General features: G+C 39.0%; 1 protein-coding gene across 3 annotated transcripts in view; it reads left to right on the top strand.

Annotated features, from left to right (window-relative positions):
* The window catches only part of ZFYVE26 (zinc finger FYVE-type containing 26), a 49,222-nt gene that overhangs the window by 15,671 nt on the left and 21,528 nt on the right, over window positions 1-12,023 (top strand). For all 3 annotated transcript variants that reach the window (XM_076344846.1, XM_076344847.1, XM_076344845.1), the window contains exons 12-24: window positions 376-465; window positions 1,191-1,259; window positions 1,887-2,038; window positions 3,385-3,583; window positions 3,904-4,167; window positions 4,350-4,469; window positions 4,746-4,910; window positions 5,934-6,161; window positions 7,558-7,663; window positions 8,453-9,192; window positions 9,755-9,951; window positions 10,824-10,928; window positions 11,540-11,662. In XM_076344846.1, coding sequence (XP_076200961.1) covers window positions 376-465; window positions 1,191-1,259; window positions 1,887-2,038; window positions 3,385-3,583; window positions 3,904-4,167; window positions 4,350-4,469; window positions 4,746-4,910; window positions 5,934-6,161; window positions 7,558-7,663; window positions 8,453-9,192; window positions 9,755-9,951; window positions 10,824-10,928; window positions 11,540-11,662 — 2,558 coding nt within the window. The remainder of the gene's footprint in view (window positions 1-375; window positions 466-1,190; window positions 1,260-1,886; window positions 2,039-3,384; window positions 3,584-3,903; window positions 4,168-4,349; window positions 4,470-4,745; window positions 4,911-5,933; window positions 6,162-7,557; window positions 7,664-8,452; window positions 9,193-9,754; window positions 9,952-10,823; window positions 10,929-11,539; window positions 11,663-12,023) is intronic.

Genomic DNA, 12,023 nt, shown 5'->3' with positions numbered 1-12,023 from the left:
TCGCCTTGTTTCTAGCTGCTTCTGTATTTGGACTGTACCTATTTTTATGTATAGTTAGAATCATAGAATCATTTAGGTTGGAAAAGACCCTTAGTAGTCATCAGGGGTGTGTAGAAGGTATAGTACATTCCAAGCAACATTGAATGTGGATGTGAAAAACACAGTATTAGTTGAATTGCATCAAAATTACTTCAAGGTGCTGGTTTAAACTTTACTGCAGAAGAGCTCTTAGCTGAGATCAACTGTTTTCTCTTTGGAGATTTGCCATCATAGCTCTACCTATGTAGATGCGCTGGTAGATTCTTTAAGGGAGACAAATAACTGTTTATGGCCTGTCCAGCTATTTGGTAATGTTTTTGCTTAAATGTTTCACAGAACATCAGCTTGCGGCTTCCAGGAGATACTGCTCTTTAATCAGGTGCTCCAGCTTTAAGAAACGAAGTAGTTCTCCAAGGTACAATACAGGTGGGTTGAAAAAGTGACTTGGAGAAGACATCTGCAATGTGCATAATTTTGCTGAGCTTGTAGCTGAATGCAATTAGATTTAATGGACTAGGAGTAGAGAATTAGATTTATTTCTTTTAGTTTTCTAACTGGTTTGAAGTGTCTTAGTCCAGTTCCACTTGGATTGAGGTGGTTTTCCTAAAGCTTACCTGCACAACTAAAAGATAATTAACTTTAAATTCAGGTAAGAAAATAACTTCCTTCATACGTAGTCTGATTTGGGGCAGGGGGGAACTTCACAACTACAGTACCAATTCTTCCCTTTCTCCACCATGTCCAATGACTGTTTGGTATATTTTCATTCCTATCACAATAGTATCTAGGATGTGAATTTACAGGAATTTGTGGCTTAAATTGGCAGCCTTAGGAGAAAGTTGGGTTCCTCACCCTTTTTCTATTTAGCCTTTAAAAGGTACATCTGGTTTTGGAGTGGGATGTTCCAAAATAAGAAGCTTTAAAATATCTGACATGAGTCACTGATGGGCCACCCCAACATAGTCTCTTGCCTAGCATTTTCTTCAAATCAGCAGTTTTTGCATTTATCATAGACATCAGTGATGGCTCATTTGTGAGAAACTCTTGAAGATCTCTTGCAGTTGTCTGATCTGTTATTTGCAGTAAGTTTTAATTACCTTGTCCAGAAGAAGTGCATTTACTGTGCTGGTTTTGATTTGTTTCCATTTTAGATGGGAAAGAGGGAACTTCCAGTCCATCGTTAGAAAGTACAAGTAGCGAGCTAAGCACCAGTACCTCAGGTATTAAGCCACAAAAGTAGTATTTCTTTGACTCTTCAATGTGCATGATGAAGTATTTGCTTGACTAATTAATGTGAATTACTGCTCTGTGCAGGACAGAATTAGAACTTTTCACTTCTCAGAGCTCCCATTTTTGGCTGACTTTTATCTAATTAGAATAGTATATATCTCTTCTTCTGGAATAAGAAAATTAGATTTTTCTTGATATTTTTGGCTTGCAGGAAACAGTATGCAATGTAGTGATGTGCAAACCATCAAAAAAGCTAATAGACTGGTAGTCATGTAACCTAAAACATGCTTAGGCATGCTAAATTGATTTAACAGGTCCAATACTTCTCCCTTTATCCATATTGAACCAGTGCCCTAGCATTGCATCCACATTATGTAGCCACTAAACAGTGTTACATTTGGATGAGATCCAAACTGAAAGTTCTGACCAAACAGTGAAATATTACGAGAATTTTTAACGAGATGTTTATATTGACCTCTTTACCCTGAAACTTCCTTGTGACTCTGCTCCTATATTTTTGTATTAAATATGTGAAGTACTGCTATCTGATAGTTGGCTGTTATCTGGTGAAATGTTTTTTCCGTAATAGTATACTGTTTAATTCTGTTATCTTGCAGAGGGAAGTACCAGTAATATGTCTGGCTCAAGTGATTTAGAAAACAGGGTGAGACCACATCAGCAAAACCCCCTCATTCCTATGATGCTTTCCCCACCAGAATCACTGTTAGTTTCTTGTGTTTTGAGAGGAAACTTCGTAGAAGCCCATCAGGTAAATGAGTTGCATGTATTTTGTGCAATTAAAAATCTAATTTGGTATTGATGTTTGTGGTTGTGATAGCTGATGAAATTCCTGCTTCTTCTGCATTAGCAAGTGTAGGGCTGAAACATCAGCTTTCCAAGTGAAAGGGTCACTTCAGAAGTGGAACCACGTGAAAGGAACAAAGATATTCCAAACCAACATCCCAAGGATGCTGGGTTTTTTTTTCCTTGTTATATAAAAATGCTTTCTTTAAACCTGGGTTCTCAAAGCGTGAAAATGTTTGAGAGCTGGCCCACCTTAGTGTTTCAGCTGAATGAAGAATGCAGAGCTCATGTGGAGCCTCATGAGGAAGCAGCATCTGAACTCCTTACTTTAGTCAGTGAATCAAAACCATGACACTCTGCCGCTTGTAAGCTTGGCAGGAACATGCAAATGTATTCCTTACCCAAAGCGGAGCCAAAGTGGTGATTACATTTATTTGAAGGAGGTATGGTTTGAGGCTAAATTCAGGGTACTGAAAACAGGCAGAAAGGCTTGAAATTGACAGTCTGCACATTTGTAGTTCTTTGCTCCCTCACAGCTGTGCATACCTTTCTCTGTGTGGCTTTTGGGCTGATGCTCTGAAAAAACATCTTGAGGTGCATCAGTGATTGAATCCTCTGCAAAAAGCAGTGACCTGGCTGAGTTTCAGATAGTGATATCGGAGCAGTTAATATCATTTAAGCATTACATTAGCAGCAGGTTACTGCTCAACTCCTTAGTTCTTTTTGACATCAAGCATGCCACTTCATCTTTTCCCTACTTACAGGGCCAAAAGAAGCATTTTGTTTTGATTTGTTACTTTGAATTTCGGTATCGCTGATGATAAAGGATTCAAGCTTGGTTTGTGTTCTGTTGTTGGTTTGATAATAGGAACTTGGCACAGCGGTGCTTATCGACTGTGTTTAAATTTCTAGAAGGTACTCCTTGCTGAATAAGAACTTATTTAAAATGGTTTACTTTGGAGGCCCAAATTGATAGATTTCTCTCATTACATAGTGTACTGAAATCATGAAGAGTCATTCTGAAAGGTGTGGTTTACGAAAATTAATTCAACTCTAGTCTTGCAGCAACTAATAGCTGAGCTTTATAAAAATAGTTGAAAAATATCTCTAAGGTCCTGTTTTTCAGGCACTTAAAACTCTCTAGGAAAAAAACCCACCATTTCAGCCTGCTGTGTTTGTGGGGATGTTTTTCAGTTAAAGTATCTGTTTTATTTTATTCCCTCATCTCCTCTAAAATCCCCCAAAGCTCTGTGACCTTTGAAAACTTCTTTTGACATGCTCTGTAATTACATCTACTGTTATTTTTGAAAGGTGGCTTTGATGTTTAATCTGGATACTTCACCTTGCTATGGTGAATTGGTTTTCATGGAGCGCTACCAAGAGGCGGTAAGAGAAATGGCAAGAGTGGAGCACAATATTGAGAATCAAGCATCAGATGGCACTGGAGGCATCAGGAAATCTGGCAGTGGCCGTTCGACACTGCAAGCTATTGGGAATGCAGCAGCAGCTGGTAAGGACTGGGTTTTTTGAGTTCTTATAAAAGGTGAGGGAGAAGTGGAGAACAGGAGAAAGCCATTTTAATACTGTCATAATGAGTGCAACAATTGTTCAGAAGAGTAAGTGGTGGTCCTTTGACTTAAAAGGAGATGAAGAATGCTGAAATTTGCTGTTGATGTCCAATTAGTTTTATCCATTCTGCAGTAATTGGTCTATGAAGCAGGCCACCTATTGAATTATTTTCCTAAAGGATTAGAGAATAATTATCCATGACAGGATCTGAGATAAATACGCTGTTTAATTAGTGATTGTGTGTTTTGCTGATGCATGTAGGTATGGTATTTTATTCCATCTCGGATGTTACTGATAAATTGCTTGCAACTTCTGGAAGTCTTGCCCCTACTCTCCAAGAAAACTTCTGGATCAGCAACATCCAGCTGGAGCATACAAATCCTCTGTGGGAGGTCCTTGAGGACCTCAGTCCTTCAGCAATGGCCACATTTGACCTAGCTTGTACTCAGTGCCATCTCTGGAAGACATGCAAACAGCTTTTGGAAACAGCAGAAAGAAGACTGTACAACAGCCTTGAAACTCGGGGTGAGCTTTTGATTTTTGTGTTTATCAACATGGGCCTGGGAGCAGAAAATGCCTCTCTATGCTGTGTTGTTTGTGCTAACACCTGAGTCTTAATTAAATCTCATTTTATACTTTCATGTTAATTTCTCCTTTTTCCACTCCTAACTTTTATTTTGTCCCCCTTTGCACAATGACTTTTCCAGGCCACCGACCTGACTTTGTTTTACTGCACTCTGAAGGTGTAAAGGGTTTCCCAGCAGTTCTCCAGCAAATAAGTAAAATTCTCAACTATTCCTGCACATCACAAGGGCAATCCAAGCCAGGTAGTATGCTTTGCTGGTAAGATTTTCTGTTGAAATGTGCTTAAATCAAATTCTTGCCTTCTGTTGCAATGGAAATTTGAACTTTCCATTTTGTAGCTTAGTATTTAAAACAAAAAAGGGAGAGGGGGGACCCAAACTCAATTCTGAATAAACTGAAACGCTTTGAATTTGGCAAACTAGTTGTATTATAATACAATTTTGGTTCTGTGGGCCTTTTTCTGTGCAAAAATGTTTCTGTCTTTGTTATAGTTGCTGTTTCTTTCTCCCGCTTTGTAGAGGTCTCAGATGAGAAAATAGGAAGTCATTTTCGATGCAGTATTGTAGACCTTCTGCAAGCTTGCTACCCTGCCTTGACTGAAGAAAGTATTACTAATGAAATTGTTTTATCAGAAAATCTGGATCAAATTCTAAAAGCACTGACATGTGTTGAACGTTCTGTGGGTGAGTTATTTTTGTGATCGTGAAGACTGACAAATGGATCTACGTTTTTGTTTTGGCTTGTCCAGACAACTATAAATCTAGTAGTAATGCTCTTTGACATACGCATAAATATATTTTTTTTTTTTTTTAAATCATAAATGCAAAGTGTAAAATTTATCTGTGATTCTTATATTCTGGGCATTTGTTTTCAGAGCTAAAATTGTGAACTTGCCAGAGAAGAAAGGAAAATATCAATGAGTACAATTGAGGTTATTACTTGTCCTGTTTTTCTTCAGTCCTCACAAAGAATTCTTTAAGTGTATTTTAACCTGACAGCTTATAGATAATTAGGTGTATCCTTACTGTTGCTTGTTTTTGTTGGTTGGGGTTTTTTTTAATAAAAAGGAGATAAACTTATAAACCTATTGTAACATAATAATACCTTCCAATTTTCATAGGGATATCATAAAATGTCTCATCCTTTTCTGAAGAAGTCTTCCACAGTTGCCTTTTCTCAGAGCTCTCTTCATTATATAGCACTGGGGTGTTTTCTTATGGGCGTTTTTTTTCCTCTATTCACCAAATTTCTAAATGGCCTGTAGGTGTTTGTAAAATATTTAAAGATATTTGTATGTTTAATGAGCAAAAATTTAGGAGAGCTTTAAGGGCTAAATGTTATGGAGCACAAGGACTGGTCAACACCTGTGTTTTAGAATAAGCTTATGTGTTAATGACACACAACTAGATATATTTTAGGCCTGCCTTAATATATCTCTAACTTGTCAGAGGCATGGTTACCAATTTAGATGAACCATTAATTTATTCTGCTGTGAAAATATCTCTTGCTTTCAATAAAATTATAATGCCCAGACTGACATCTGTAATTGCAGAGAGGAAATTAGGCTAAAGCATTTCTCTCTTTCTTTCTTTCTTTTTTTTCTTTTTTTTTTTTTTTTTTTAAATTTTTTCCTTCCCCACCCCGCTTCCTTTTTGGTGTTTAATACTTACTTGAATCTTGGATATATGTCTGTTCTCTTAAACCAGACTCTAAAGGGAGCCTGCTTGGCACTTTGGTGGAGCAGGCCTCTCTCAAACCTACGGAGCTGGAGAAGCACCTGGTTTGGAATCAAACACAACTCCTGCTGAGAACTCTTGACCAACATGTCCAAACCATGCCAGAGAGCAACACACAGACAAACTTTGTGAAGGCCTTCTTTGACTACATCACTACACTGGCTGCTGTTGTGTTACGAAGCCTGAATGCAGAGCTAGGTAAGGGGTTTCTGCTGGAAAGTTTGAGCCTAGGTGAAGATACCCAGACTGTGTAGTCTGGCCTGATTCTGGAAAGTAATTGTACAAAAATGGTTCCTTGCCAAACGTGCCTACTACCTGTGCATAGTCAGATCTTTTGAATTCAACTGATTATTGCACTGCTTTTTTTTTTTATTTTATTTCTTAACACCTTGGCCACCCACAGCTAAGATAAAAATAGCTGATGGCAGTAGGAAAACAAGAACAGAAATGTTAACTACTGGCCCAGATTCTGCACTTCATTTAGACAAAACAAACAACTCCTGACCTCCAAAAATTCTCATCGTTACCCTGTAAGGTGAGATTGATTTTTGTATGCAATGGATCAGTACGCTGGGCACTTTTCAGCTCCCTTAGAGGCAACCAGCGCCCTGCTGCTCCACAGGGATAAGAGGAGAGTGTGTAGAAGGCTATGCAGAGGTAACCAGGCAGAATTTTTTCATAGAATCAGCAGATGATGGTGGTCCATGAAAAGAAATGCACCATCAGCACATAAAGCTGTCAGAACAGAACAATTCACTGGGCTAGGAGAAAAGACACTTGTCTGTTTTTTAAAGTTGACACTAATTGAGCTGCACTAATGTAAAATACCACAGTACTGATTTCAGAGAATACCTTCCCAAGAGGATAAGAAAAAAGGGCAAAGATCTTTTTTCAGACATGCTGGTTCAGCTCAGGTCACTACCATGCCAACCGTAACTTCTGTATGGACATGATTCAATCCTCATTAACTAACTGCCAAAGCCAAAAAAATGCACGATATTTAAGGGCTGATTGAGTTTTGGGGAAATTTTATTGTACTGGAAGATAAAAGGTGAACTTATGAGAATCTGTTCAGAGTTACTCGACATAACTCAGTAGTGGATATAAAATCTTTTCAGCAATACTGGACAGGGTTTCACTCCTTTTGTAAAAGTAGCTGTACATCTGTGAGTTCCCTCTGCCTTTGCTCACTTTGACTTGAATAGAGCATGGACTCCTCAGAAACCAATACTGCACATTTTCTGTCTCTCACCACAAATACGTGTTTTGGTGAAAGTTTGAAGCAGAGTTGCCAAACTGTTTGAACCTAGATCTCACTTGAAGACCAAAGACTCTCCACTCTACCTGTTTTGGTAATAGGTCCAGTAAAGTGTGAGCCAGTGGTGCCAAGTTTGAGAGGCATATCATAATCACAAACGCCTTGCAATTTACTCTGGATTTTACCATGCTAATGTGAATGTGGACCTCTGTGAATTTAGTCAAAGAGGTTTCAGACTCAGGCTCTTAAAATTTGTGTTCCTAAAATAAGACTTGGTTGGTGTATTCAGCTAATGTGTTTGTATTATAATAAATGTTCTGATTTTTTTTTTTTAAGATATATCTGCAGAAGTGAAAGTGGGGAACCCTTTCATACTGTTACAGCAGAGTCCATCTCAACTGCTCTCCCAGCTTGTGTTTGAGAGACAGGTTCATCCTGACAGGTTGGTGCTTTTCAGATTATATACTTCTCTAGGTCATTTTGGTGTCGGTGACTTTGGACCTCAGCCAGGATTAAATTCTTCTCTGGCTACTTAGCACAGGTAGTACAGCCTGCGGTGTCCCACCAGCTGATCACTTAATGCTGCAAGGATTGGTGTGCAGGGAGGAGCTTAGTCAGTGGCTTCTCTACCAACCTGAAGATTTTTGATAGGGAAAACTGTGGCTCCATCTTTTTAACAATTACTGTCTGTTGTGAAGAGAGAGTGCATTTATGTGGATTTTTTAAACTGAATGTGTGACAATTCAGAGCAGTGGACTTGCAGCTTAGCAATAAAATAAAATAGACCAGTAGGGCTTCTTAAGAATACAGGGCATAGCATGGCTTTTGCCCTGGTCAGTAGGTAAATTGGATAATCTAAGGTCCTTCCATCACAAATTATTAAATTAGGCTGGCATGGAAAGTGTCTGATTTGACGAAGTAGCTCTTAAAAAGATGAGCACTAATGGTGAACTGTTTTAGTATGTCGCATTTAGGTAAAAGTCAACGTTTGAGGAGTAAGTTCCTTTTCTTTGAAGGAATGGCAGCATAAGTTCTGAGTTATCTATGTCGTGCTGTATACATTTTTTTCATACTGAGTAAACATAGGATATATACTTTTCCCCTGTATGCACCTGTGAAGGATATTAGGGGGCTTGTGTTCACAAAACATTTGGAAGACTTACGAAAATATGTAATTGTAAAGTACCTTTTATATGTGCTGGGTAAGCTGGTTCTGTTTTCAATCCTGCAGGCTTTCTTCTCTCTTGGCTAAAGAAGAGTTGAACTTGAATGTGCAGCAAGTTATTGTTAACTGTTGCTGTGAACCACTGTCCTTGTGCAGTGCAAGGCAAAACAGCCAGGCAAAGTCTCTTCTGACAAACATCAGCAACTTAGCACGCCAGTGTGCCTACCACTCCCTGCCAGATGTTGAAATACCTATTCAGAATTCTGCAGTCACCTCTGAGGATATCTCCACTCAGGCCCCATCCTCTGTGAATGACTTGAGCCAGCACACACTCACTGCCTCCTCCCTGGACTTCCTAAAGTCTCAGTCGAAGCTAATGGCCACAGTGGCATGTCTAAGTGCATCTAATATACAGAAAATTCCCAAATCGAGTTTATCTTGGATGGAATTTCGGGGCAAACGGGAGGTGCCCTTAGGTTTGGAACAGATTTCCAAGGAGTGTGAGGCATTGTTGAAGGAGTTCCCAATATTGGAACGATTTCTTCTTGCTATGTTTGAGCCGCTTCAGAATCAGCAAGAGGAAGGTAGCAGTTTGGCTACTGTCTTCTCTGGCAAGACGTACATATCTCTGGTTCTCCTAGGATTGCATTCCACCACAGCTGTTAAGGTATTAATGGCAGTCTTTGAACAAGCTCTTGCTGCAAAGGATTGGGACAGAGCTCTGAAGGTCTTGGATCTGTACAGTCAGGATGTGGAGGAGCTGGTCAATGTGAAGGATGCTGTGCTGAGCTGTGCAACTGCTGAAGGTAAGAAGGATTAAGTCAGGCTTTTTCTTTTTTTTTTTCCCTTCTTTTTTTTATGAATAACACAGCCTGGATCAGGAGGTGGAAACTAAAGTAGTGGTCCTTGGGCAAATCCAAAGATGGAAACAGATCCCTTCCCTTCCTTCATCCTAAATTTGCTTTCTCTGATTGTGTAGTTTCTGTTTTGCAAATGTGCAAATCCTGACCAGTTTAGTACAAGAGAACTGGAATGCATCTGTGGTGTTATTTTTATGTGAAGAGCTGAATACATCAGGACACATTAATCATAGTACTGTTAATGGAACATCTCGTAGAGCAGTGTCATTGTCATACACGGATGACGTATCCTGTGAAAGAAGGTGCCTTTTGGAGTCTAAAGATAGTAAGTATCCCATGCTAACTTTGGTTACTTCCCGAGAATCTGATGTTTGGGATGAGTCTCACATAGATTTTTCAGCAACTGTACTGTTTCTTTTGGTGATGCGATCCAGTGAGGATGAGGATTTTTTTTATTTTCCAAATTATAGAAACTGAGTTTCAAACTAGTCGTTTGTTTCCTCCACAGATAAGGATGGTTGGCAATACTTGTTCCCAGTAAAAAATGCAACGTTGAGAAGCAGGCTGGCCCTGCGCTGTCTGGACAAATGGCCCCTTGATGCCTGTTTGGAAATCCTAGCTTATTGCATTTCTGATTTGGGCATAACTGATGAACTAAAAGCCAGCCTGCATAGCAGGAGGAAAGAACTTCAGGTTTATCAAAAGGTACAAAGTCATTCTTCAAGTAACCAGTGAGACGAAATAGGCAGCAGGGAGCAAATATGCTTGCCCTTTGAAAAAGTTTTAGCCCTTTGTTCTTTTTTGATCATAATAGCTTTTCAAGTCTTTCATCCAAAACAGTCATGTGTTTTCAGTGCTGCAGTATCCAACTAACACTCTGCTTCCATCCTTCATAACTTTCCCATTCTCCAATTAGCATTCAGGTCTGCGAACATGGTTAGACATAAACATTTGTGTGAGGCTGCTTTTTTGTAAAGTATTTGTTTTTCCATTCTATACAAATGCTAGAGCCTCTGGAAGCTTTCCATGGCAATTCATCATTTTATAAGCTTGAGAGGTGCAGATGTACCTAGGCATGGTGTACGAGACTAGCGGTCCAATAAGCGTGTTTGTATTGCAGTCAGTTCTTCTAACTGCAGGGTACTGCACATACCCAAGTTAAGTCAGACTAGCTGGCCTGGAGTTCAGCACAGGCTGAAAAGCCAAACAGAGCAAAAAAAGGAGTCATAAATCCCTGCTGAGCTCTGTCTGGTGGTGGTTCTGCTAACTGACAGTTGTCTCTCTGTTAGTGCTAGCAATGTCTGCAGTATACATGTACTTTTTCATCTGTAATTATAGCCATCTAGTCTTTTAAAAACCTTCCCTCATACCTCTGAGAAAACTGCATAGCCTTTTTTGGAGTGCAAGTGCATTACATCATCCCAGAAAAGGGCTAGAGATAAATGTGGGTCTCCTTTTTGACTTTTCTTTGTATGAAGCAGCTCTTGATGTGATCAGCTCTGCTGTTTTCTTAGACTTAATGATTGTTGTAGATAAAGCTTTTAAAATTTGTGCTACCCTAATATTAACTTTTTCAGATTTTGAATGTGCAAAATGAACCATTGTGGAATGACTGGCAGGAACTGAAAAAAGCCTGCACTGATGACCCCCAGGCCGTCATGAATATAATTCTGAAAGCAAAGGTTAGGCATCATTATGTGAATTTTGTTGAATTAGAATGCATTAAACTTTGAATAGATAAATTTGTTGAAATAGCATCTTAAAACACCGATCAATGGAGATTACCTTGGGAGGAAGGATTCCTTTATTCAGTTCTCTGCTACAGAAACAAATACAGATCTGTGTTTAATATCAAGATTTACATGTAGTTAATAATCCTTAAATTTAAGTTATAACTCTTACTCTGAGATACAACCTGTGCTTTTCTCTTAGAATTTTGAAGACTTTAATAGCATGGCTTTTGGCATAATACAGGCTTGATTATTATATAAGTGCTAATACTGTAGATCTGGCTGGCTTTAAAAGTGTCTCTCTAAAATGCCAGCTTGCTTACTGTGAGATGAGAAGGTATTCTCAATGCAGGCTCTGACTCTGACAAAATCGGCTATCATCTTCTTCCCCTTGTCAATGTAATTATTTACTTTTTGCATGTGGGAGAGGAGTCTAAGCTACAGAATTTCTTGAAGTTGATCACAACTTTGGGAGAAACAACTGTATCAGAGAGGGTAGAGTTTGTCCTTTTTTTTTTTTTTTTTTTTTTTTAATTTTTACTCTTTTTTTAAAAATTCTTCAGGATTATGAGTTGTGTGAGGAATGCGGGCACTTGTATCCTGTCCCAAGAGAGGATTTGATCAACCTTCACCGTGAGCACCTTCTCCACTTACTGGAGATGGGAGACATGGAAGAAGCATTGCAGGTAATAGCAAGACTCTTTCAGCCTTACATCCATAGGTCAGATAAGTTGAGAACTGTTTTCTTTGCCTTCTTTGTGTGCATTTTCATGGCCTTTTTAGTTCCTCCCTTAAGAGATGCTATTTGCTTAGATATGCTTTCAGGATCCTGGCTCTACCCTGTTCTGCTTAAGTGAAAATCCAGCTTGGCAATCTAGTTGTTGGACCTAATAGCATAAATGTCACTTACACGGAAATAAAAGACCCCTTTTATCTGAAAAATCATAATGAAGCATTTCTGTGCTGCTTAAGCAGAAGAACCAGAAGTTAAACTAATAACAGGAATTGGTCAGTTTTGCTTCCGTGCCCAAATTAGTGAAGTGTGAA

This window comes from Aptenodytes patagonicus, chromosome 7 (assembly GCF_965638725.1).
Source record: "Aptenodytes patagonicus chromosome 7, bAptPat1.pri.cur, whole genome shotgun sequence".
NCBI classification, from domain to species: domain Eukaryota; kingdom Metazoa; phylum Chordata; class Aves; order Sphenisciformes; family Spheniscidae; genus Aptenodytes; species Aptenodytes patagonicus.
The sequence above is the reverse complement of the archived record's forward strand: the minus strand, read 5'-3'. Positions and strand labels throughout refer to the sequence as shown.